Source organism: Amphiura filiformis, chromosome 6, assembly GCF_039555335.1.
Source record: "Amphiura filiformis chromosome 6, Afil_fr2py, whole genome shotgun sequence".
Lineage (NCBI taxonomy): Eukaryota > Metazoa > Echinodermata > Ophiuroidea > Amphilepidida > Amphiuridae > Amphiura > Amphiura filiformis.
Genome location: NC_092633.1, coordinates 60865291 through 60893068, shown reverse-complemented (window position 1 = coordinate 60893068; position 27778 = coordinate 60865291). Strand labels below are relative to the sequence as shown.

The following is a 27778-nucleotide window of genomic DNA, read 5'->3' as shown; positions in this document are numbered from 1 at the left end:
ATTTTAAATGGAATTGCCCATTCAGGTAACCCCATTTGAAATTTCCACTCCCTCTTCCATTGTGAAATGAAGTATATCATCTTGTATTTTTACTGTAAAAAAGTATCATGTCTTTGAATTTTCAAATTAAGGAATTATTTATGTTGTGGCTTTCTCGTCGTATCATGTCTAAAATGGACTAGAATGTCATTTACTTGTGTTTGATAGATTGATTTGTTACTCTGATTTCATCACAGTCATCATCTAAATCCTCCTCATCTTCCAAGAGGAAAAAGCAGAGACAGTCACAACCAGCAACCAAGGATCATGGAAGATGGAAACCACAAGATGATTTGGCTCTTATTAGCGCTGTACAACAGGTATGTATGCTTCCATACTGGTCCTCAAATCAAAATTAGGACTTGGTATTACTAGTTCAAAGACATTCAAATTCAAACATGTTCCAAGTTTCTCTTTGTCTTTTACAACATTTTGAAATTTGTTGTTGCCAGTGTGTTTCATATTTATTGCCTTATGCCTTTACTTGCAGACCAACGATTTAGAAGCTGTTTATCAAGGTGTTAAATTTTCATGTCGGTTTACGCTCCGGGAGGTCGAAGAAAGGTGGTACGCATTGCTCTATGACCCAGTTGTATCTAGGTAAGATTTTGTAAATTGTTGATGTTATAATAACATGGATGTGTAAAGCCAAGGACTGGTCTTAAATCAGCAAGTCTTGTGATAATTGAAAATCTTGCAGGACTTATCATTCCATTGAAGTGTGCCTCTAATAGAAATTGTGATGCTCACTTTGTACACAAATGTGTGCAAATGAGCAACTTCCAAACTCTTTGAATAAGTTCATCATGACTGTTAGATATCTTACTATTGGTAATGCGATGAATCAGCATTCCAACACTCTTACTATCATCTTCAGAGTGTATAGTTCTTTGCAGTACACGCTGGAGATGAGAGTAGGAATGTTGTTGGTTCATCACATTACAGATGAAGTCGTCCGGTCGGAAGATGAAATGTCTAAAACGTGAGTAAATTATTGGACTTGTAAAACATAATTTACCAATATTATAACTTACAAACTGTTATCTTAACACATTTGGTGTAAATTTAGGGATACATGATGCCATGTGTATAAATCTGTTGATTGCATAAAGATTATGATGATGAAACATTGAATGGGTTATTCCACTTGAACTCCACACTCCCCCTGGACATGGTAATATCACTGCAAATGGAGAACATGTGATGGTAATAATATCACTGGAAATGGAGAACTTTTGGCTTTATATATACACACAGAGGAGAAAGAAAACAGGGAGTGTACAACCAAAGTCTCAGCATCACCCGATAATGAGGGCCGATTGTTCCATGAAATGCGACAGGCGAGACTGCTACGCAATTACTCATATTGTCATGGTCTATCACGTACGCGAAAGTACGTAACACTCTATTGTGTATACGCAGCGCTGGCGTGATTGTTAGACACGGCACGATCGAACAATCGGCCCTCATGAATATGCGAGAACTTACACCATATAATACACGGGGACTTTGTTTTCTTTCTCCTTTGTGTATATACAACATCAGGCCAAAAAAAATAAAGGTCTGTTTGCCCTTTCAGCTCAAAATTGATTTGAGTTGATAGGTCAATCTTTTTTTCTTTTTTTTTTGTTAAGATCCCAAAGTATTCTGTGTTATCTACAGCTTGCCATAGATCATTTGGTCAATGAGAAACACTTTACAGTTATTAATTCTAGCTCGTTTGCAGGCACAGGCTGTTGTGTAAGACTTTCAGCGGACAGTTCTTAGTCTTGGTCAGTAACACCGAGGCACCGAGAATGTACATGAATTGTATGACTAATAGTTACTGCAGTTCAAGAAATATAGCATTTGTTTAAATATACAGCATTCATTGACGTCTTTTGGTGAAAATATTGGGTCTACACCTTTTAAGATCTAGATTTCACCAATATTTAGTGCTGAAAACTCCATCAAAATGTTAATAACTTTAGCTACATTTCCACTTTGAAAAAAAAACTAAATAATTTGTTCCTTCTTTTTTTCTGTAGAATATCCCAGCAAGCCATGAGAACTATGCATCCTGACATCAAAATAAGTGTCCTGAGTAAAGCTTTGTTCAGTGAAGATGAGGAGAAAATTCTGGGAACAATAGCATCCGTAAGTAAACCTACTACAACAGGGATGTTAAATCAAGAATGTTTCTGACACCTTTGTTTCTTAACACTTCCAGAGAACACAACCCATAAATGGGAATACTCCTGTCTCTGCACATTCAAGATGGCTGCCATGTTGAATTTCAAGAGGGATGAAGATTAATTATTTGAAATGTTTTAGAGTTAAGGGGGTACTACACCCCTCGATAGAAATGTGTCTATTTTTGCATTTTTCTCAAAAACTAATAACACACTGGTAACAAAAGTTGTGTATATTATAGGGGCAAGGAGTCCAATTACTACACTGGAATTTCAGTGACCCAAGACAAGCGGTTCGTTATTTATGATAAGAAATAAGGTACTGCTAAGATGTACCTCATTTCCTATCATATATACGGAACCGCTTGTCTTGAGGCACTGAAATTTCAGTCTAGTAATTGGATTCCTTGCCCCAATAATATACATAACTTTTGTTACCAGTGTGTTATTATTTTTTGAGAAAAATGCAAAAATAGTCACACATTTTCCACATGGGTGTAGTACCCCCTTAATTGAAAAATGTGTTTTCCCTCACTTGCTTATCCAAGATGACTGCCATGGGCTAGCTTACCACATTGAGGTATTGGACATAAGTGCAGGGTTTTGTTTGTTTTTGGCTTGAAGGAGAAAAGTGATCAAAAACTTTTACATGAAACACCTGTTTACCTTTTTACAAAAAAAATGATACAACAAAAAAATGCATCTAAATTATGTCACAAATGTATATGCTCTCAATTCAATTCAAGGGGGTAACCCTATTGGTTTGCCAAATATTGTCCACTTTATTCATCTATGTAAAAAAAATACATTTTCAGCATAAATGTGATTAATTAGCACAATTAGCAAGCCTATACGTTGTTATGCGTGAATTGCGTTATGGTGTGGCATCCCGAAACAACACTCACTTGGAACTTCAAAATGGTAATGAGAAAAATATGACCTATTATATGATACTAAAAACTCATCAACAATGAGATAAATTGGGGGGATGAGGCTCTTGATCAGGTTACGGACTTTTAATGAGCCCAAATTTACACCTAGTGGTCACAGTATTGAATTTGTTTGTCTTCATTAATTCATACAGGCAAGTCAGCCTTCGTTAGATACATTTCAAGGTGTAATCAATAAGAATGCAACTATCTTTCACCAAGCAAGGACAGCTAAGGTACTGCAGACACATTGGCTACTCATGAAACAATATCATCTCTTACCAGACCAATCAGGTGAGCTTAAAACAGACATCAAACTGAACTGTGTATTTACCCAAGTTGACCCGTACACAGGAGGAGTGCAGGGGTGTATAAAAAAGTATTTAAAAGTCCAAAAAAATCCCAGTTTGCAGGTTTTTTTATGCTTTCTTGGTCAAGATGTCCAAATTTTGGGACAGTCAACTTTTCACAAAATTGCCCCCCCCCCTTGGAAAAAAGTCCACTTTTTCAAATCTGCACCCCCTAAAAATCCTGCTTATGGGCCTGTACTCAAGGTATGTAAATGTGATGCAATGAAGCTAAATGAGTCTGATCAAAATCAAAATTCAGTTTTCAATTTCATTACATGAGCCACTCTTAGAGCATACACCGTACGGTTCCAGAGATATAGCCATTTTAGTGTTACTCAGAACAATAAAATACAAAGGAAGTTGAATACTATTATTGGCTGTATCTCAAAATCAATATTCCTGACATCCAACTCATTTTGCTTGATCACATCACAATTGATCTCAATCACCCAGGTAGCATAATAAAGTAGCAAACAAGAGCCAAGTCTGCTCATCTGGACATCTGTGAAAGCTTAAAGTACCACATCCTATCCAAGACTCATCTTCAGTGGTCTGGCGGCATGGATTAAAGAGATACAGACAAACAGCTAAAGTCTATCACTCGATAATGAGGGCCAATCGTTCCATAAAGTATGACAGGTGAAGCTGCTACGCACATACTGCATATATAATGAGCCTTTTGCGTTACAAAAGACATGCAATACTCTATACCGTATATAGTACATGGTGTTACGTAGAATTATCATAAGTCAGTGCAAAATTTGCTACACTAGTGGAACCAAGGTTATTTTGCTTCCTTATACCCTAGGTAACAAAACCTGAGTTGGTTCCATTTTTTTTTGAGTGTGTCTTGGCCATTTTGAAATTCAAAATGGCCACTATATTAACCTTTTAAAGCCGTGTTTGTCCCTAAAGCGCACAAAGTCATATTTTTCTTAATGATTATTTATACTTTTGATTGTCAAAATCCACTAAGAACATAATTAGGATCATTTTCTAGAATCCAAGATGGCTGCCAAATCCAAAATGGCCGCCAATTTGTCTAAAATGGTCTGCCAGCTATAAGGACATTGATTTCTTTCCTTTTCCTGATTATTTTCACTGCTTATGTTTCTGAGAATTCACTGAGAACAAAAAAAACTTCATTGTGCCGATTTTCTCCAATCCAAGATGGCCTCTAAATCCAAAATGGCGCCTTTTATTAAAATATGGCATACCGCTTTGAACAATTACTATCATTGAGAGTAAAATACATCTATCTTATTTCTGTCAGATATGGATAAGAAAATGATTCTAAACATCTTAAAGTAGTGCAACAACATTGTTTAAGGAGAATATAGGTGCATTTAACCTTTCAAAATGGCTGCCAAAGTGTCTTGAAATTGGCTAAGATTAATTTTTCAGCATTTATGCAATGAAATGCAGAAAATCATGTTTTTAAAAGTTAAAAATTTCAATATTGTAATTCAACTTCAAACATTTAAGATAGAGCTGACCTTGAGGCATTTAAATGCCAAGTTGTCATCATAAGTTCCAGTTTGATGCACAGCTGTAGGTCTATCATATTGGTACACTCTTCATCTGCTCTACAATCACATGCTTCTGTATAAGTCAGACTGTGTCGTCTGCAGGAACATCTTCTGGAGCATTGCTTATTCCACATCCGCACCTACCAAGCTTGACAACAGACTCGGGAGCTATTGCAATGTCTGACAGGATAGGTACTGGAATGTTATCTACATCACTCGACCATCCTAGCTTGAACGGGTCTGGAATATTTGGATTTACCACAAGGTCTTGACTCCAAACATATGCTTGCATATATGCGCCCACAGAATGTGTTGATGCCACGCACTAGAAGTTGAAGGAATTTTACCAATCCTCCCTGCTTGGCTCTTGAAGCCTTTCCATCTTGGTTTTTTAACTGTGTTGGCCTGTAGGTCATTTTTTGTGCCCATGAGCCTGCAAAAAACCCTCTCACATCGTGAAACAACACTTTATGAGGGCATTTCTGCATCACCAAGTTGACTCGGTGTTGTGAGTTCTTCAGGTGTTGCTTCAGTGAAGGCCTTGAAAGCAGTCTTCTTGCCTATACCTCTGATATGTCCACATGTGTCGCATCGTGTGAAACAATGAAATCCCGGATATTTATTGGTTTCAGCAAGATTTTCCTTCTGTTGTCATCTGTTCCCATAAGCATGGTTCAAATATAGGCAAGAAGACTGCCTTCAAGGCCTTCACTGAAGCAACACCTGAAGAACTCACAGCACTGAGTCAACTTGGTGATGCAGAAATGCCTTCTTAAAGTGTTGTGTCACGCTGTGAGAGGGGTTTTTGCAGGCTCATGGGCACAAAGAGGTATAGGCAAGAAGACTGCTTTCAAGGCCTTCACTGAAGCAACACCTGAGGAACTCACAGCACTGAGTCAACTTGGTGATGCAGAAATGCCTTCTCAAAGCGTTGTTTCAGGCTGTGAAAATGACCTACAGGCCAACACAGCTGAAAAACTGAGGCGGAAGCGCTTCAAGAGCCAACCAGGGGATTGATAAAATCCTCCAACTTCTGTGCGTGGCATCAACACATTCTGCGGGCGTATATGCAGAATGTTTGGACTCAAGACCTTGTGGTACATCCAAATATTCCAGACCCATTCAAGCTAAGATGGTCGAGTGATGCAGATAACATTCCAGTAGGCCTACCTATCCTGTCAGACATTGCAATAGCTCCCGAGTCTGTTGTCGAGCTTGTTAGGTGCGGATGTGGAATAAGCAAATGCTCCAGAAGATGTTCCTGCAGACGACACTATCTGAGCTGACTTGTTCAGAAGCATGTGCTTGTGGAGCCGATGAAGAGTGTACCAATACAGCTCTGTGCACCAAACTGAGGAACTTGAAAATACAGATAACATAGATGATGAGTATTGATGGCAACTAGGCATTTAGATGCCTCAAGGTCAGCTCTATCATAAATGTCTAAAGTTGAATTACAATACATTTCAACTTTTAAAAACATGATTTTCTGCTTTTCATTGCATAAATGCTGAAAATTAATCATAGCCAATTTCAAACACTTTGGCGGCCATTTTGAAAGTGAAATACACATGTATTCTCCTTAAGCAATGTTGTTGCACTACTTTAAGATGTTTAGAATCATTTTAATATCCATATCTGACAGAAATGAGATACATGTATTTTACTCTCGATGATAGTAATTGCCAAAAGCGGTATGCCATATTTTAATAAGAGAGGCCATCTTGGATTGGAGGAAATGGACCAAATTAAGTTGTTAGTTCTCAGTGGATTCTCAGAAACATTTGTAGCGAAAATAATCAGGAAAAAGGAAAGAAATCAATGTCATTTTAGACAAATTGGCGGCCATTTTGGATTTGGCAGCCATCTTGGATTCTAGAAAATGATCCTAATTATGTTCTTAGTGGATATTGACAATCAAAAGTATAAATAATCATTCAGAAGCTAAAAAGCATTGGTTCCACTAGTGTAGCAAATTTTGCACTGGGTTACGTAACACCATGTACTAATACGTGAAGGTGCGCAACGCTGGCATGATTGCTAGACACAATGCCCTCATGAATATGTGAGAATTCACAGCATACAAAGCATGGGCAGGGACTTTGACTGTTGAATGGTCTGTATTAGTCTGTGTCTGGTTGAAACTTGTTGAGCCATGATGGAGCTGAAGTAGTGTCACAGGAGAGTTACCATTAGGTTGCAGACAACTGTCATTTACTGCACCTCACAAAGTATCCCTTTGCAGCTGAGATTTTTGACTGTACATTGTATGGCCACCTACAGTTTGGATATATTCATTCAATGAAACATGTGCTGTACTTGAGGATGAAGAAGGTACAGAATTGTTTCACCTGCTGATAAAATCCTTTTTAAATGCAGAAGTCTTGAACTATGTCAACTTGGCAGGGATTTGTTGGTTTTTTTTTCTTGTTACTAATAGTTTAATAATTATATCATTTACATCCCTGTTTTGTGTATACAGTCCAACCAATGCCAAGAGGGGATCATGTACTTAACTTTTCCGATGCTGAAGACATGATGGAGGATTCACAATTGCAGTAAGTGCTCAAACTTGTGTGATAGTATTGTGATATGATTATGTGCAGAATGTTAGGTTTAGAGAAAACTGTTGTATTGGCTTCACCAGACATCCTGTCCACAAAATTGATCAACTCAGAATGTTTTAATATTTTCTTCATAATTAAGTCAGAATAACATGGAAAAACAGTGGCATGATCGACAGGAATTATACATGATGAACATAATGTAGAGGAAATATAACATGGAAAACAATGGCATAATCGACAGGAATTACATATAATGATCATAATTTTTCACCAGGTTCGCCTTTGCAAATAATAAACGAGACAAGTAGAAAAAATGATCCGCCTGGGAATCGAACCCAGGGCCTCGGGTTTAGAGACCTGTGCCTTAACCTCTCGGCCAGTAGCTTCATGATTAGGCTGGTTGAAATTCGAACCTTATAATAAGCAGTCACTTTTTGTTTTGTTTCTGACTAATTTTTAAAATTTGCTGATGTGATTTATCATTACAGACAAGTTGTTGACACCAGGATGGAAATGAGTATTCAAAATATATCATTTTATTTTCACATGTATAAACTTGACTAAATGTCCATTTCTAAAAGGAATAACATGGATGCGGCAAAATATTGGGTCATGATCATCCTGTTGTTTATAAGTTTGGACTATATTATCATCAAAGAGCTGTTTTTATTTGTCTTTTTCTCTTTTGTAGGGATCCTAAAGATGAAATTCTGGAGCAAGGTAAGCCTCGATTCAATTAATTCTGTAAAATTTAATGTTGATTGAGCAGACCATATCCTAGACTTTTTGAACTTGCTGGACAAATCCACTGAAGTACACAATGATTGTAATTATTTATAAAGCTAATATTCTGTATTTGTTCATTCATTCATTTCAGAACTTGCCCAGTTTGATAGAAGACAAAAGCGTGAGATCCGACATCTTGAAAATGAGATTCCCAAATGGCAGGTTATGGTAGACAGTGTAACAGGTGGGTGTTATAGAAACTACTCATTAGTAGTCCGCAAGGCACAGTTTTAATTATGCTGTAGTTTCATGGCCATTTATTATCAGTATTAGATTCAGATTTGATTTATTTCAATTTATGGCCCGTAGGCCAAATTGCATGAAATATTACATATTTACATTAAATCGCATTATAAGACATTTAAAAAAAGCATATAAAATATACATAAAGTCACAATCAAATTACTGAAATAAATAAATTGCACCTGTTGAGGCTTCGAACTGCGATATAAAACAATTAAAAGATTGCTGGTAATCAATATTCTTAAACACTTAAGAATGTTCTTGCAATCTTATTGGTTCTTACCTGTGTGATATGACACGATATCACACACTTAGGCATGTGCGTGTCGACGCGATACACGTACGCGCTATTTGAACCAATCGGAGGTGCTTTAGCAACAACCGGACTGATCGATTCTAAGCCCTAGTTTGATTAAAATTTGGTTTATATATGATCAATTGAATTGAAGTGTTTAAGAATGAGAATAAAGGTATTGTTTTTCGCCGCTGTCGTGCATCTATCGTCTCATATAACACGCGACATCATAATTTTCAGCGGAAAACAACTTGGCTTCGCCTCGTTGTTTTACTTAAAATAATGATGTCGCCCGTGTTATATGAGACGATAGATGCATTCCAGCGGCTAAAAACAATACCTTTATTCTCTAAATCAAACACTGATAGCATTTTCACAATCGCTACAGTGTCCATTCGTGGCTAACGACAAAGTTGCCTTCAAGTCAACTGCATGCGACTTGATGCTGGGGTATCAACTTATCTATTCAATGTCAGCAATAATATTGCTTTTTTGATAAGCGACAGAAATTATGTCACAAAAAACACTACAATCCTTGCGTTTACCTAGTATGATATGCCCTTTAATTTTCCATCTCATCAAGCGGTGTTGCCAGTTCCTTTACCATAAAATTTCTAAACTGAAATTAATGCTTTTTAAAAAATCCCAACATGTAACAGGTTTGACCTGTTATGTTCAATTTACTGCAAAGTTACTTTACAAAATTTGCACTAAATATGCACAGGCCAGGAGAGATGCCTACTCAGGCCTCATGACACAGAAAGGAAGAAGCAGCGGATAAAAGTTATTATTATATAATGTGAAGCATTTAGCTATACCCTATACCACTCAAAAAGCATCAAAAAAGGCTTCATATCTTATGATAATATTAATAATATTAGATACTTACTTTTGTGGCATACAAGAATATACTGCATTTGTCATGAAAATAGTAGACTCGCCTTCGGCTTGGTCACTGTTTTCATAACTCATGCTGTATTTTCTCTTATCACACTCAAAGGTATCCAATATTATATAAATATAAGACCAATTTACAGTCACTTGGTGACAATTGCAACTGACCAACTTCAATTATGCAACTTTATGTATTTTTCAGGTATAAGTCCACCAGACTTTGATAACCAAACACTTGCAGTATTACGTGGCAGATTAGTACGCTATCTCATGAGGTCCAGAGAGGTGAGTGAGCAAGGGAAACAGATTTATTGAAATTTGCATAAGTTAAAATTTTGATGTTTTTCATCCAAACACAAAATTTATTCCTACCTCGGAATTTTTAGCTGGATACTCCCATCTTTTCTCAACGAGAGTGAGTCTGTGATGTATTCATCTGCTTGTGGCCTTTTTGACCAGAGACTTATACTGCGTGTTTCTACTGGGGAACGGTTGGTGGGTAATGTGGTTTAGTTTAGAGTGTTACCGGTTAATGTGCTCAGTGGAAACAGATTGGTTCAGAGTGATGCGGTGTGGACACCCAGCAACCGTGATCCACCTCATGAGGTAGACCATGTGGTGTGACACCCGGTATTTCTGTCAGTGGAAACACAATGGTTAACAGTTCCTGGGTGATGAACTTCTTTTATGCACATTTTATGTATCACATTGTGACCTTAAAAGCAGCTTGGGGGTCAGAAAAATATTTTCAGTACTTCCGGTACACACCACAACCCTTATTTTAAGCTACACCACATTTCGCCATACTGCATTTTAGAAACGCTTGCTATTAGAATAAGAATAATTTTGATTGTAATTATTGCACAGGTCACGGCAACCCTGTGACCTTTCCGGAAAAGCTGAGTGGCAGGTTTTTCAAATAAATATTTTCTGTGTAAAAACTGTACCATCAGATAGGTAATGGAATATATGAATATTAACTGTACATCTATCATAACAATTTTTGATAACAATTTGCGTCACAATTGATCTAGTATAGAAGGTAGAGAATTTATTTTAATCTTATATACGCCATTTTTGGAATTAAGTGGAAATTAATTCTGTAAAAACTGTAATTTTTTAATGTAATTTTCACATTAGACCCAAAAAAGATTACCGTTTTGTTGTTATGATAATCTAATCTTTTGATTTCGTAAATAAAATTAGGGGTCTAATGTGGATTTAGGATGCAAACTGGAACAATCCAATGCCTTGTCAAAAGCATTTGCTTCAAAATGGAGTTCGGATGCACTTCGTAATACAACTTCGCTATTTGCGGGAAACCACATGCACAGCAGAGCATGTGGCCGCAATATCAAAATCATTAAAAAATTATGTATTGTGTATGTAGGCCTATTCATAGGACCGTCGTATTAATTGTCTCTATGCGCTTGAGAATTCAACAATATAAATAATGGTAGCTTTATAAATACACATTAATGTTTTAAGCAGATAAAATTCCAAAAGATGATGTAGTAATGAAGTTGCGATCTATTAATATTAGATGTTTCAATTTTCACGATGACACTATCAAGTCCTTCGTGGTCGAGCGGTCTAAGGCGCTGGTCATATGTTATACGTGATAGCGGCGCAGTGCAGCGTGGGTTCGAGCCCCGCCTCTGCCTAATTAAATTTCCTTCTTTTTTTGAAATTTCATATTATGTTAGGGAAATGTGGCTGGGAGAATGTATGTATGGCGAAGAGTGGTGTGATTTTAAGCATAAGTAGAAACGTGCTGGTTGTTGCCTGAATTGGATTGTGGGTTACCAGGTAATACCGGGTAAAAATACAGAGTGCTCAGTGTAAACACGCAGAATGACTCCTGAAGCCTGCCCCTTCCTTGTTGAGTGATGGCTTGTTCACTTTGATGTAGATTGGCTCCTTAACACGGCATTCAAACCACCTGTGTGGTTTGTGACCAAGATCTTGACTTGGTCTAGGTCCACAAAATGTTCAGGTGTCCTCAATATGAATGTGGTTTGAATCTACTAAGCTAAGATGAGAATATGTTTCCCATTTTCTGTTTTTATTGTTATCATTGTTGGCTATAACATTTTGGTATATGCCTAGTTTGAGAGTTCCAGCCCTAGCACAGCACTGAGTGTTGCCTTGAACAAGACTCTTTACCTTCATTCAGTTCTTTCAACCCAGATTATATATGGTCCCATTTAGGCTAAGAAGGTAACAGATTGTTGTGCAAAGGCATGGGGACTGACCCACAGCAACAATACTTTGGCTCAATTGCCTTTGATATGAAGATTGGCATTCCAGCACAAAGTGTGGTCGCTGCCCAATTTCCCAGCCATCATCTTTAATACCTAGGGTATCACAAATGAAATTCAATGTTAGTATTGCAGTTTAAATTGTCAAGTCACTGAATGGATTTCTACTCGGAAACTAGGAAAGGGAATACTTGTGGCTCTAGCTATGAAGGCTGAACCAACAATCAGATGGGCCAGATATAAGGAACAACACAATAAGTTTTAATGCCCAAACTGGCCTTTTTACATGTAAGAGTCTACTGCATCGCAGGCTGCGCTGTGTCAACAGGAGTTTTATAGACATTCATCATTAGCTGAAGGAAAAAACCACAAGAAGCCAATTTACGTTCTTAAATATGTACATTTTTAAGCAAATTCAAATTGTCTGCGATTTAAACACAAAAATTTTATTGCCACTTTTCATGCCTTAATAAAAATATAGGATCAGATCGGAAAATCAATATCGGATCAGTGGACAAAAATCATTTTGGGTTCAGCCTTACTAGCTATGTCGCATGCCATGCTAGTTTTGATCAATCCATTATTAAATTGTAGATTTGTTATTGTTAAACTGTTGATGGTTTATTTTGGTATGATGTTCAAGTTTGCTAAATGGTGTGTCTTGGGCCACAGTGGACAGAGAATTTCTGTAAAGTGTGCAAAAGTTTGTGGGATTATAGTGCACTATAAATCACTGCATTTCTCTTTTCTTACCACTAGATTACTATTGGGAGAGCAACGAAAGACAATACCATTGATGTGGATCTCTCCCTTGAAGGGCCGGCATGGAAAGTATCTCGCAAACAAGGGGTCATCAAACTTAGGAATAGCGGGGAATTTTATGTAGCGAATGAAGGCAAAAGAGCTATACATATAGATGGCAAAGCAGTACTGAAGGGTCAGAAAACGAAGCTGAATAATAATTCTGTTGTAGAGGTAAGTTAGTGTCATGCTGTAGTTTTATCCCAAGGGACACTGGTCATTAACTAAAGTTTGTTCGGCTTATATAAGGTGGAAAAAATAAAACTCATTATTGATATAGAATGGCGTGCATGCAGTTGGGCAGTTCTTACGCTAGTTGCGTGTTGCGTAATGTGTGACTGACGTACAAGTTGGGACTTTATTGACGCACACAGTAACAAAAGCTGAATAATTTTTGCCTTATATAAGCCAAACAAACTTTAGTGGGTATCATCCGTGAACAAAAATTCATGTAAAAATGGTCTGTTTTCAAGATGAAAGCGCATGTACATACATAACGTGAACAGGTTATCTAAAACACAAGCAAATTTGAAAAAAGGATGTTTTTGAAAAATTTAACAATCGCCTGAGCCTAATTGCACCTATATCATTCTGTTTTTAAAAGAATGTCCATGCACTTAATTTATCAGCCACTAGAGATATACAGTCCAACCTCTCTTATCCGGACCTCTTTTATACGGATCTCTCTGTTATCCGGCTGTGAAATCTTCACAGGAAAACATGTTTTGGAGGATTCAACACCTTAATTCCATGCTCTGAATGCTTATAACGACATATCTAAGTTGCATAAAGTACTCTAAAGCCATCTTTTAGTGTTATTACCCATTTTAGAACAATCTTTTGTTGTCACAATTTCAGTACTTGGGACAGTCAATGCAGAATTGCATGTAATTCACTTATCCGGATTTTTCACTTATCCGGACAATACTGAGTCCCATCATGGCCGGATAAAAGAAGTTGGACTGTAGGTCTATTATCTGTAGTATATCCAATGAAATGTTTTTCCCACTATGTAATGTAATATAAGACAGAAGCTTACATTCATAAATTTACACAAGAGTAAGGTGGGCATTATTGGAGCACAGAGACAAACAAATACCTTGATTTTATTTGTCCCTATTATAGTTGATGAAGTGCACCGATTTAACATGGATTATTGTTATTGATTGATAGTTATTTTGTTATTGTATGTCATTTCTACAGATTGCCGGATTGCGATTTATTTTCCTCATCAATCAAGATTTAATCAATGTGATTAGAGCTGAAGCTGCCAAAATGGGAGTGTGATGAATGAACACCAAACCACCAAGTGGTGCTATAAACTCATAGTGTCATTGAGTGACAACTGAAAAGTACCATATAGCATCCTGACAAGGCATGCCATGAGCAACCTGCTGCAAACCGTAAAGGTATATGCTTGAAACCCAAATATGTATGAACATTGAGATGCAATGGGTTGATATGATGCTGGATTCATCAAACTGTTGATGGAATATCTTGGCAGCAACATTTGGGCAATGTCAGTGATGATTTCATACCACTGTTCAGTGCCGTACTATTACGCTGACTTTCGTATTCGCCGAGGAGGACAATTTCGACCTCCTCATTTGTTTACAAACAGAGAGGTAGACAAAAGGCCTGTCAAAACTGTTCCGCTTGTCCAAATACTCTAGTATCAAAAGGATGGTCCACAATAGAGTGATTCACGCAACATGAATAGGGGATTAAAAAACTGTGAAGTAGAACCATGTGCTTCTTTTGTCCAATTTGCCATCAAGATTTCGAATGGAAACAGTTCAGACCCAGAACACGATCATGTCAGAAATTAATATTTTGTTCTGGGTCTGATTATTCGGACTAACCACTGTTCAGTGCAGGTGGCATGCTTTATTCTTGTTCTCAGGACAGCAAGACCTTATTGTCAGGCTTGACAGTCAGTCTAGACTCTCCTCAGTGGGCAACATCATAGTGAGAAGAAGTTGCTAGACTTTATTACACATAGAGATAAGTAAGGGGAGACACGGTTGGAATTGCAATCTCTTCCTCATTGGGGGTGTGTATTCCATATGGAATAGCCTGGCCATTATGAATAGGTTTATTATATAATACAGGTTGTTTACTTGTCATCATTAGGCGATGAAAAAAGAAAACCCTGTTCTACAGGCCCGACCGACCCAGATTTTGAACAATTTGGGAAAAATATTTTCCTGTACAAATGAATGCCGACCCAAATTGCGGAAATTTCAGGAACAAATTTTTTTCAATATTTTCTCAAATTGCAAATTATTAACATATTTTGGTGATTTTTTGGGTCATTTCCAAAAAAAAGGGGAAAAAAAGCCAACTGACCGACCCTACTTGAAAGGTCCGTCCGCCCGTAGAACAGGGTTTCTGTTTTTCGTCACCTTACTACACAGAAGTTAAGCCCAGGTGCTGTGGCTGATAATTAGGCAGAAAAGAAAGTATGCCTTTTGTGCTTGCATTTGTTATGACAGTATTTGTCTTGCAAAAATTGGCCAGTTAAATTTTTTTTACCAAAAATATCTTTAAAAGTATGTTTTAAAAGCATTTCTTGGCAGAAGTATGCGATTAACACTATGATTTAGTATTATATGTGATGCGATCAAGCAAAATGAGTCGGATGTCAGGAATATTGATTTTGAGATATAGCCAATAATAATATTCAAATTCCTTTTTATTTTTTTGTTCTGAGCAACACTAAAATGGCCATATCTCTAAAACTGTATGTCTTATTATAATGAGGTTTACAGCAAAATAAAGCTCTGAAAATGGCTTATGCAATGAAATTGAAAACTGATTTTGATTTTAATCGACATCGGACTCATTTAGCTTGATCGCATCACTTATTTCATTATGTTTATCAGAAAGCAAGTTTTTATAGGGTCAGACATCCCAAGCAAGCTTATTTTGACTGAGTTGGAGTCAGGTGGGGAAAAACAGAAAAAAAGGAAAGTATAAAATGCATTCCGCATTGGATTTAAAAAATATCTTGGCAAGCTTTGAGACATACTATTGTTGGGGGCCTTAGCAGTAGTTTGTAAACATACACTACCAGATCCTATTACGTCGCCTGCAAATGTCCACAGTCGCCAAGGTACTTGGATGGTGCTGTGCAGTACACAGAACACTTGTGTAGTATCAGTGGGGTACCACTGCTGGTGGATCCTGTGCAGCAGCATTGGTACTGTGTAGGTACTCTTTGTGTACCAGTCAGGTACCTTGGTGACAGGCAGCCCAAATAGGAATCTTACAGTGTATGAAATTAAGAGAGCTTCTCTGTTTCAAAAAAATAGTTATCTGCTTAGGATATTTTCTCAAGCATATACTGTGTGTTTCAGTCTTAGAATCAGGCATGAGAATTTTCAGGCTTTTGCCTGAATTCAGACAGTTTTCTTGTCCAAATTTGACGCATTCACACACTTTTTCAGGCAGTTTTCAAAAAGCCATTCTCATGCCTATAGATTAAAGAGGTACAGATAATGCACCAACAAGCAGAGTCCCTGTGCTTTGAATGCCAATCTCGCATATCTCGCTTTTTATTTCATTGGTCCGAAGTCAATCACTCCTCATCCAGGGTGACTGTATATTCAGCTTTATAAAAGAGAATTCATGTACCAGAGAGTGTGTAAAATTCAGCCAAAAAAGCAACTATTCCGCAGGACAGGCTGCTCCTCAAAGTAACCTGTCTCAGCTGAAAGTAACCTGTTCATATATTTCATGTCTTGTTTTGGTTTTGATGTATGGGCTCAGGTGCTATCTGAGTGTATAGTTATCAGTGGTGTACCGGACAAAATTGTCAAAATGTGGATAAAATTTCTAAAATTGTCCAGCTGACCTGGTACTAATTCTAATGCTGAGATGGGCCAAAGTAAGGATAATTTAGGCTTAAAATAGGCCAAACGGAAGATAAACATCACAAATTTTGTTAATTTTGTCCTGGCATTTTAGCAGTCGGTATGCAAGTTATAGTAGCAACAATTTGGGCATCCATCGGATAGGCGGGTCAGGAAAGTAGCATGTCCAATGACAAAGCAGCCCATATCCGACGGGTGCTATTTTACACACTGGTGTGCCATGATTTTCACAAAGAGCCTATTGCTAATTCGTCCATGATATATGTACCATTTATTACCTAAAATAGTATGAACTGGACAAGATACAGGATGGGATCAAGTTGCTGAACAGGTAGCATAGACTTGTTGACAAGGCGATGAAAAAACAACCTGTTCTAGGGCCCAACCAACCCAGATCGTAGCAGTTTTGTCTATCGCGGGTGGAATTCATGGACGTTATTATCTGTTGCAGGCAGAGTGTATGAAATTAAAAACAGCTGTTTGATTTTGACAGGAATTGTTTGAAAAGATTTAGACAATTTTCAAACTATGTTTTTTTAATTTTCAAAGATTTTTTAAGCTTTTGGTGGTTTTTTAAAGGCATTAGCCTCGTCCAGAAAAAAAATCCAGATTGACCGACCCTACTTGGTACGCCCGTAGAACAGGATTTTTTCCGTCGCCTAGAGGCTTTTTTTTTTATATAATATGTTTATAGCAATCCATTTACCATGTTTAACTTATGTAGCATATCTGTGTCATGTATATTTTGACTTATTTTTTGTAACGTTGTGTAAAATACAGTGACATTCGGAGGATTTGTGTTACCTAGACACAACGGTAAAGAATGGTGCCTTTTTTGAAGGGCTGGGAAAAACCAGCACTAGTTATAGTAAAAATTTAATTTGAATGAGCACAGTTACCAACAGCTGTACATGATCTAACCCCAGTTGTATTTCAAAATTCAATTCTTTCAAAATACAGTGAGAATGCACAACCTTGCATACTTAATGTAAATACTTACCAATCATGAGTGATTTGGATTCACTTGCCTTTTATGCACATGCGATTGTTGATTACACTGTAACACAGAATACGTACAGATGCTGTATCGCGGGCATGGATGGGCTAGCTGTGTTTATTCAAATAAATATTTTACTGTAGGCGATGGGTCTTGGAGGTCTTGCAATCTGTGCAATCTAAGCCATTTTAAATCTTGAAACACTTTATTCCTTTTAAGGTTATACGAGGTATTGTTGGTCGAAGCAGCCCAAAAATCGATTTTCATTATCTGAATCAATATATTATTGAAAAATAACACTTTGGTGTTTTGCAAAGTTCATTCTACAAATCATATACTTTGAAAACCTGCTTAATTTATTGTTGTTAATGAGTTATGTACGTTTTACTAAAGTGTTGTTGTTTCAGCCCTCTTTACAACATAACTCAAGAACCACAGGACCTACAAAAGTATATCTGTGATATTTGAATTCTTCTATATGCTCGTTATGAATTGAGCAATGCAATTTTTGCTAAAGCTCACTACCATTCGCAAGATGCTGTGAACTACATTTTTTTGTTGCTGCTTCGACCAATCGTATACCCTTAAGAGGCTGAACTGAACAAAACTTTAAAAAGGACTGCATAAATGTGACCTGTTCCCACAAAATGAGCGTTTACAAAGTAGGTGGTTTTGAGACTTGCAATTGCATTGCTGTTCTTTGTTTGAAGACACCTGTATAGTATTCAAATATATACTGCCATGAGAGGTTCTGGTTAAAACTATGGGCCTGAGGTGAGATCAATAGTACTATGTATAAAATCAGGCTAACCAATTACAGCAGCGAGAAATTACCCTATGGCAGTTTCGCGTGCGTGAACTGTTCCGTCGCATCCAATGGGCGCACGCGGAAGGCATGGTCAAAAGTACTATTTACGGCTTGGAGGTACTATTTATGTCTCATCCGGGACATTGAAAATACTATTTACGGCTTAGAGGTACTATTTACGGATAGGAGTACTGATGGTAGAACTATTTTTGGTCATGTGATCCACTTTTAACCAATCAATGAACATGAATATATTAATGAAGTGTATAAGCAGTTGTATATCCTTTGTGAATTGGGAAATAATATGCTGTTTTCAATTCTGTCCCCATTCACAAAGGACATACCACTGCCAATACAGGTGTCTTCAAGCAAAGAACATCAACTCAAAGTTGGGACATCTCGAAACTTCCAACTAACAACTTTTCGCTCATTCCATGGGAGCAGGTTACAAATCTTTGTTCACATCACACATACTGTTCTATTCAAGATTTTTGACTTTTTTGAGAAAATTGGTGTGTAGTAATACATTTTTGAGCTCTTCAAATTCACCAACTTGCATACCTCCATTCTTTCTAATTAATGAGATATAAAACTTTGATTTTGGTCAATTTGCTGTTTGGTTCTAAGAAATCAAAATTTGTCAATCATTTTATGAAAATAAAATGAAATTTTTTATAAAATACCATGACTGGGTTAATTAATCAATTCTGTGTGTTTTGACATTTGGTGTGTTTTTGATTATGTGACCAATTAACATAGACACAAAGTTTTAAATGATTTGAAAATGTGATGATAAGTTAAATCAAGATATCACAGTGCAGCGACATTATGCGTAGTAGTGTTTCATCTATACTCAAAGAGCTCCGTTAGCCAATCCAAGAGGAATGACGTCTTCAAATCCTGCCATGATGATCGCATACGTAACCTGGTGGACATCAACTGGTCCGACCAACTAAATGAGGTATTATCAAGCACTTCAATCCACTTCAGAATCCTTTTTGGCAAGGAACAGATCAATAGGGACTGGAATAACTTGGAGAAGGATCCGGTCCTGTCACCTTCCCTCCCTTGATGCCTTCAAGGGTGTGTTGAGGGGGTCATCCAGATCTACTGTATCTGCCTGTTTTTACTTGCACATGTATTAGACTGGTTCTATTTGGAAAAAATTGTGTTCCTAGCGGCAAGTTTGCGTAAAAGTTGGCAATGCGATCAGTAGCTATCACTGAAAACTAAAATTTAAATGGGAATCTATTTTCTTTATACAAATCACACATTGCTTTAAGATGTTGGGTCACTGAACCCCATTTTTTTTTAATTGTGAATCCTAACATAATTATGGTGAAATCAAATAGAAATGAGTTTCTGCTTTAAAAAGATAAACATGTTAGGTCCAGGGATAGTAAAAAACATTTTATTTTATGAATTTTTAATATCATTTTCAATCAAGAAATTCAATTTTAAACCTTAATAAAAATAAACATGTCAGGTACTAGGATGTAAAAACCTGGGTAAAACACTTTCTTTTATTACTTTTTTAGAATAGCATCGTTTTCAATAAAACAATTAGAACCTTGTGTCAAAGTTAATTGAATATATAATAGCTCCCTGGTGCACGGACAAATTCAACATCAACCAACCAGCATATTTTCACTGGTGTTCAGAATGAGGGTAAGAGGCTGCTACTTATGCATATGATTCAATTTAAAATCGCTCTACTGTGACTGATTATCATTGCTTTATCCCTTGTATGCATAGAATCGTCCACTACAGTCCAACACCTGGTATCACCATTAGTCTGATTCAGTGGCGTAGCCAGCACTTTTTCAGAGGGTTGGCAAAGGGGAGCAAGACAACTTTTAGGGCAAATTTTGATGAAAATGGTCAAAAAAATACACATACCACAGGGGGCAAGACATTTCACAGGGGAAGCTTCCCCCTGGCTATGCCACTGGTCTGATTGGAATTGTCCTCTATTACTCTGCAATCTGCATCACTGTGCAACACCCTGCATCACCATCATCCTGATGTGTTTCTACTGGGATCGTCCACTTACTCTGCATCACTGTGTAACACCCTGCATCACCATCATCCTGATGTGTTTCTACTGGGATCGTCCACTTACTCTGCATCACTGTGTAACACCCTGCATCACCATCATCCTGATGTGTTTCTACTGGGATCGTCCACTTACTCTGCATCACTGTGTAACACCCTGCATCACCATCATCCTGATGTGTTTCTACTGGGATCGTCCACTTACTCTGCATCACTGTGTAACACCCTGCATCACCATCATCCTGATGTGTTTCTACTGGGATCGTCCACTTACTCTGCATAACTGTGTAACACCCTGCATCACCATCATCCTGATGTGTTTCTACTGGGATCGTCCACTTAGTCTGCATCACTGTGTAACACCCTGCATCACCATCATTCTGATGTGTTTCTACTGGGATCGTCCACTTACTCTGCATAACTGTGTAACACCCTGCATCACCATCATCCTGATGTGTTTCTACTGGGATCGTCCACTTACTCTGCATCACTGTGTAACAGCCTGCATCACCATCATACTGATGTGTTTCTACTGGGATCGTCCACTTACTTTGCATAACAGTGTAACACCCTGCATCACCATCATCCTGATGTGTTTCTACTGGGATCGTCCACTTACTCTGCATCACTGTGTAACACCCTGCATCACCATCATCCTGATGTGTTTCTACTGGGATCGTCCACTTACTCTGCATCACTGTGTAACACCCTGCATCACCATCATCCTGATGTGTTTCTACTGGGATCGTCCACTTACTCTGCATTTACTGTGTAACACCCTGCATCACCATCATCCTGATGTGTTTCTACTGGGATCGTCCACTTACTCTGCATCACTGTGTAACACCCTGCATCACCATCAATCAGATGTGTTTTTACTTGGATCCAGTAGTGTAGCCAGGGGGCCAGAGTGCCCCCCCCCCCCGACAAAAAATGAAAGAAAAGTGCCCCTGACAAAACATGAAAGAGAAAATTGAGAAGGCAAAGGAAAAAAAAGTGCAAGGAGCCTGTTTTGCACCAGAATTTGGTATTTTAATTTTACACTAACAGTGTAAAATACCAAATTTTGGCATGCTACACACGCACATTGTCCAAATAAGCCCTTTTTAGAAGCTCAAAGACTTCTCATGTAGTCTCTGAAAAAATAATGTATATTTCCCACCGATAATAGCTTTTAAATTTGTTGTCTTTGCTGCTGAAATTTGACCAAAAAAGATGGCTACACCCTGCTTGGATCATCCACTATATAATGTGCAACAACTGTATCAGTATCAACCTGACATGTTTCTACTGTGATCATCCACTGTTTCTCTGCATCACCATCATCCTAATGTGTTTCTACTGAGATGGTCCACTTACTCAATATTACACAGCATCACTGTGCAACACCCCGCATCACCATCAGCCTGATGTGTTTCTACTGGGATCACTCACTGTTACTCTGCATCACTCCACATCACCATGATCACCATCAGCCTGATATGTTTCTACTGGGATTTTCCACTATTACTATGCATCACTGTGCAACACCCTGCATCACCATCAACCTGATGTGTTTATACTTGGATCGTCCAATGTTACACTACATATCATGTGCAACACCCTGCATCACCATCATCCTGATGTGTTTCTACTGGGATCGCCCACTGTTACTCTACATCACTGCAAATCCCGCATCACCACCAGCCTGATGTGTTTCTATGGATCATCCACTATTACTTGGTTGTACTCTGCATCATTGCAACACCCTGCATGACCATCATCCTGATGTGCTTCTTCTGAGATGGTCCACTTACTCTGCAATACCATGCAACGCCCTGCATCTCCATCAGCTTGCAGCTTGATGTGTTTCTACTGGGCTTATCCACTACTACTTACTCTGCATCACTGCGCAACATCCTGCATCACCATCAGCCTGATGTGTTTGATGCTGGGATCATCCACTATTACACTGCATTACTGTGCAACACCCTGTATCACCATCAGCCTGATATGTTTCTACTGGAATTTTTTCCACTGTTACTGTACATCACTGTGCAACACCCTGCATCACCATCAACCTGATTTGTTTCTACTGGGATCGTCCAATGTTACACTGCATCACTGTGCAACACCAACCCCCTACATTACCATCAGCATCACTCTGCATCACTGCAACACCCCGTATCACCATCAGCCTGAAGTGTTCTATGGATCATCCATAATTACTTGGTTGTGCAACATGCTATATCACCATCAACCTGATGTATTTCTACTGGGATCATCCACTATTACTCTGCATCACCATCAACCTGACATGTTTCTACTGGGATCATCCACTGTTACTCTGCATCACCATCAGCCTGGTGTATTTCTACTGAGATCATCCACTTACTCTGCATTGCCATGCCGCACCCTGCATCACCATCGACCTGATGTTTCTACTGGGATCATCCACCATTACTCTGCATCATCATCAGCCTGATGTGTTTCTACTGAGATCGTCCACTTACTCTGCATTATTATTCAACACCATGCATCACCATGATGTTTCTACTGGGATCATCCACTATTACTCTACATCACATCAGCTTGATCAGTCCAGTAGAAACACATCAACTGAGATCGTCCACTTAGGCCTACTCTGCAATGCTATGCAACACTCTGCATCACCATCATCCTGATGTGCTTCTACTGTGATAGTCTAATGTTACTCAGCATCACTGCAACACCCTGCATCACCATTGACCACGAGTTGGAAATGTTTTCAAAATATTTGTCAAAGTTGCCTAAAAATCGTCTTCCCCTCCCCTTTTTTTTCTAGGGGGCAGCTTCCCTGAATCCGTGAATAAAACGCCATATAATCATAATAATCCGCCCATTTGAGCACCACCCAATGCACAGTAACCATGGTAACATCATGGTTTACACAAGTCATGATATCAGCACTTTTAACCTATTGGGGTTTATTGGATTTACTTGAATGAATTCCATGAAACCACAAACCTGCCTACACATACATGCACTTGCGCCCAAATGCACATTATGTGGACTGAAAAGGCACACCGTACCCATTCACCCAACTTCCACATATTGGCTGGAAGCCATTCCGCAATTTAAAAAAACACGTAAGACTACGATAGAAAATATGATAAAAGCTGGGATACCGGTATACCGAGGATTATCATTTATAATGCACTAATTCAGCCGCACGGATACCCGACTGAGGATGAAGTAGGATTGTGGATGAGCTATCTGACACATAAAACTATTTACCAACTGTCACCAAAATGTGGACCGATTTAACATGAGCTCACCCACGCCTTCACTCGACTCGCGTCATGTCACAGAAAAAAGTGACAATATTCTCAGAAAGGAGAACTATAATCGGGGAGTTTATGCCTGGGTTCATGTACAACTTCCAAAGTAATATAAGCCGGGAATATAAGCAGCTTTATATAAAGTCAACATTAGCATGGCACATTTCCGGCGCCCAAAAATATCTCCAAAAGAACTTCCAAAGTAGTTGACCAGTAAAGATATAGGCCTATACCATCTCGTCGACGAAACAAAGCTATTTGGCCGTCTTACCTTATTATAACCATGATCGACGCGGGAGTCGACGGTATACATATTAAAGGGTTCTTTGGCTATCCTCCAGGATCCCTCTCCATACTTTTACCATAAATACCATTGCCAACGTCTTTGTCTGTCTGCACTGGGCTAGTCCCGTCAGTCTGCTGTTTGCACCCCATCCTTGTCTGTTTTGTTTTTGCACTGAGGGCAATCACGTCTTCAAACTGGTCTTTCGAGCTTTGCTCTTGTGATTGTCCTACACACTTTTCTCTATATTTTATTACCTTCTATGATTATGATGATGGTGAAATAAACTTCAAACTTGGAACTTACAGCTATAGAGGTTCTTCAAAGAACAACCGAAGGATCTTTACAATCGTTATATTAAATGGTTCTAGGAACCTTTTTTATGAAGTTCTTGAGAATAAACTTTGTTTGCTGATGGTATTCCCTCTATAACCATGATAACGGGACAGAAGCTGACAGAATTGCAGAAGGGTTTCAAGTTGCACTTTTTTGCTAAGAGGACTATATTCGTTTAGATTGGCCTATAATACGATATGATATCAGTCCTATACAGAATTCAGTAACACGAATATCTTCACCCATTGCCAACTGCACTGAACTAGGCCTACTCATTGCCCGACCCCACCGACGACGGTTTCCATCATCAGCTGATCAGGCACAGTCTTTCTCATCTCTGGGTCGATCAACTCACCGCGATCGACTCGACATGAACCTGTACTATTGTCACTCAAAAAACCTGCATGCAGCTGTTTCCTCATAACCGCATCGGTCTGAAATACTAATTATGACGTAAGTGATGACGTCAGATATCGCACATAGCATGATAGGTCCAACATCAATAATAATGACAAAATCTCTCCTTGTTTGTTGTGGCAACGGTGGGGGGGGTATTGAAATGCTATTTATAATGACCGAATCCTGAATAATGGAAAATCTAGGCATGGGTCTGGCCAGGGAAGCGGGATCCATCTTACTTCCCTGGTCTTACCAAATAAATATATCAGAAGAGAAGGTCCCGGGGGAGGTGGGGGGGGGGGCACTCGCATGATATTAGCATGTGCCTGTCAATAGCCACTTGCAAATCTGTCACCCATTGGCATTGACCCCTTTTTCATCAGCTTACACCCAATTAATGATCCCCTTTTTTTTAATAGAAATATACACCTGTCCCCGGCACCTGTCCAAATATGCACAATTTTTGCGCGCATTTGGAACAAATTTAACATTTTTTTGTAGCATTGGGTGATTTTAGCATCAAAATGGCAAAATGTAAGTGCAAAATTGTGCACTTATTTCCCAGAAAGTTATTTTTCACGGTCAATGACACCCAATTTTTAGCGTTCCCACACATAAACTCCCATTTTCTTGGAGCCCCCACTGAATGACCCCTTTTTTCGACAAAAATCCCCAATATACTATAGTCAGGTGTCGTACTCAGGTATGCACTATTATAATACGTCACTTTCATATTCGAGTGCCCACCCCCGGGGAGAGAAGGTAAGAAGCCGCTCTGAGTCCAGGCAATTTGCAGATTATTAATCTGCAAATTGCCTGGACTCAGAGCGGCTTCCAGGGCAAGACTGTCTCAAAGAAGAATTGTTCATCCTAAACCAACTGGAATTGTTAGTATAGAGGGCCAGCAAATTATAAAAACGAAAGTTTGTCAAACATGCCGCGGTGCGAAATGGAAGTCGGTTTTACACTTTAGTAATTTGCTTTATTTGCAGATGGAAAATTTCAAGACTGCCTCGAAACCCAGTATTCGTCAGCAAAAAGTATTATATATGGTAAAATTCGTCCTGAAATGTGGGAGGGTGTTGCAACAGGCAATTGGAAATCTCACAATTATTAGTAAATTGATTCAGTGCCTTGTGTTTCTGTTACAGATAAATTGATGATGACTTGTCACTTGACGTACTTGACCATATTTGCTCAGGTTTGCGTCTATGTCCCGTTTTAAGGGTGGACAAAATTTCAGTGAACCCTACTTGCAGGGCCCACGGAGTTCCAGCCTACGGACGGACGTCAAGTTGCCGGCCCGTGTTGTCTGTGCTTGCCGGATAAAGAAAACGACACAATTCTCCCAAGTTGGTCGAGTTGAGCATGCTGGTTTTTTTTAATTCCTAATTTTGTTTCGTGATCGGCCAAATAAAGTTTATTCTCACACTTCACAGTGAAACCTCTCAACTTGTTCGTTGCCTAGCCTGCCGAAAAATGACATGACACGCCATCATTTCAAACACACGTCGTCGCACGGATGCTCTGTGTGACTGCAGATCAAAGGTCGTCCGAGGCAAGCTGAGATTTCTATCTTCTTCTTTATTTCGAAATTGTGTCGTCGCGACGAGTTTAATGTATGGAAATTTATGAGTTTGTATTTTTGAAACCTTTGGGAATATTTTTGCCTGGCCACAGAAGTCATTTTCAGGTTAGTGTGGTAGGCATATCCACTTTTAGACGGTGTGTTACGACTGTGAGGTGCAGTGCAACAACTGAGCCTGTTTGCTCAAGTTGAGAGGAGTTGCTAGCCGGTCCTGATCCAAAGATTGGAATTACTGTTAGTGTTACTCATTGGTGGAATTAAATTATTGACTTCTAGTGGAATAGCCTTTATTTTAATGCATAAATGACATAGAGGAGGAACATAATAGCACATAGTGACTTACATGCTGCAACGACATTTTAATTGTTGAAATTACCAAAAAGTCTGAAAAGGAAATCTTTCTGCACGATAACTTCAGGTAGCAGTCTGACGTGGGAGTAGAGTCTAGGCCAGTGTGGTAACTGTGGTCGCCAGTAGTACTCAGTGGTATGTATAATATATATGCAGGGCACTTCCCTGGTATCTGGATGTCAATTATTGTAACCCAGTTACCCCTCCCCTCCCCAACTGTCATGTCTGTCGCCCGGTCTGTCTTTTTCCCAAATCTGTTTGTCGAAACGAACAAGGACCTCACTTATCTTAGGCCTGTTTAGAGGGCGGTGCCGTTTTGAGTGTCGATTTGGACTGATAATAATACAAATAGCAAGACTGAAGAGCTGCCAAACCGGCCTACTACTAAAATAGGAAACCCGGCACAGCTTTATAGCCTATTATATAGGGCCAGATGGGCCTAGATTCAGACTAGGGACAGCCCTTGCAAGATATCAAAGCAAATAAATAGGTACAGGGACGCCCGGGCCCTGAAAAAGTAAATCCGGCATTGACTTACCCCTTCAGACATACAGTAACCAGGGGGTCGGTACATCATACCAGGAAAGTTCTCAACTTTCCTGATCATACCTTCAGTAACGTGTATAGCCTCGCGCTAAGATGAACCTGAGCCACTTTTGTGGGCACTGTTGTCGGTATGGTTCAAATAGCCCCTTTCCCCCTTAATTCTTGCTTTGAAGTATACCATCCATGAATGACCTCATCATGGGCTTTCGAAGTTTTCACTTTGCCATTTTGTTCAGTGTAAAATTCTTGATGTAGCGCTATAAAGACACCACATTTTCGCACCCAATGACCCTCTCTTTTCGGCAGGTGATTATACGGAATACATTGAATGACTGAGTATCACGGCCGGTCCCATTCATTCTACTAATTTCAGGTT

The 27778-nt window shown here is 38.7% G+C and overlaps 1 protein-coding gene across 4 annotated transcripts in view; it reads left to right on the top strand.

Annotated features, from left to right (window-relative positions):
- The window catches only part of LOC140155758 (microspherule protein 1-like), a 31501-nt gene extending 12281 nt beyond the window's left edge, over positions 1-19220 (top strand). For all 4 annotated transcript variants that reach the window (XM_072178715.1, XM_072178717.1, XM_072178714.1 and 1 more), the window contains 10 exons: positions 237-359; positions 530-639; positions 2067-2175; positions 3295-3433; positions 7501-7576; positions 8277-8305; positions 8463-8555; positions 10006-10088; positions 12824-13039; positions 14069-19220. In XM_072178715.1, coding sequence (XP_072034816.1) covers positions 237-359; positions 530-639; positions 2067-2175; positions 3295-3433; positions 7501-7576; positions 8277-8305; positions 8463-8555; positions 10006-10088; positions 12824-13039; positions 14069-14152 — 1062 coding nt within the window. In that variant the 3' untranslated portion in view covers positions 14153-19220. The remainder of the gene's footprint in view (positions 1-236; positions 360-529; positions 640-2066; positions 2176-3294; positions 3434-7500; positions 7577-8276; positions 8306-8462; positions 8556-10005; positions 10089-12823; positions 13040-14068) is intronic.
- The last annotated feature ends 8558 nt before the right edge of the window (positions 19221-27778 follow it).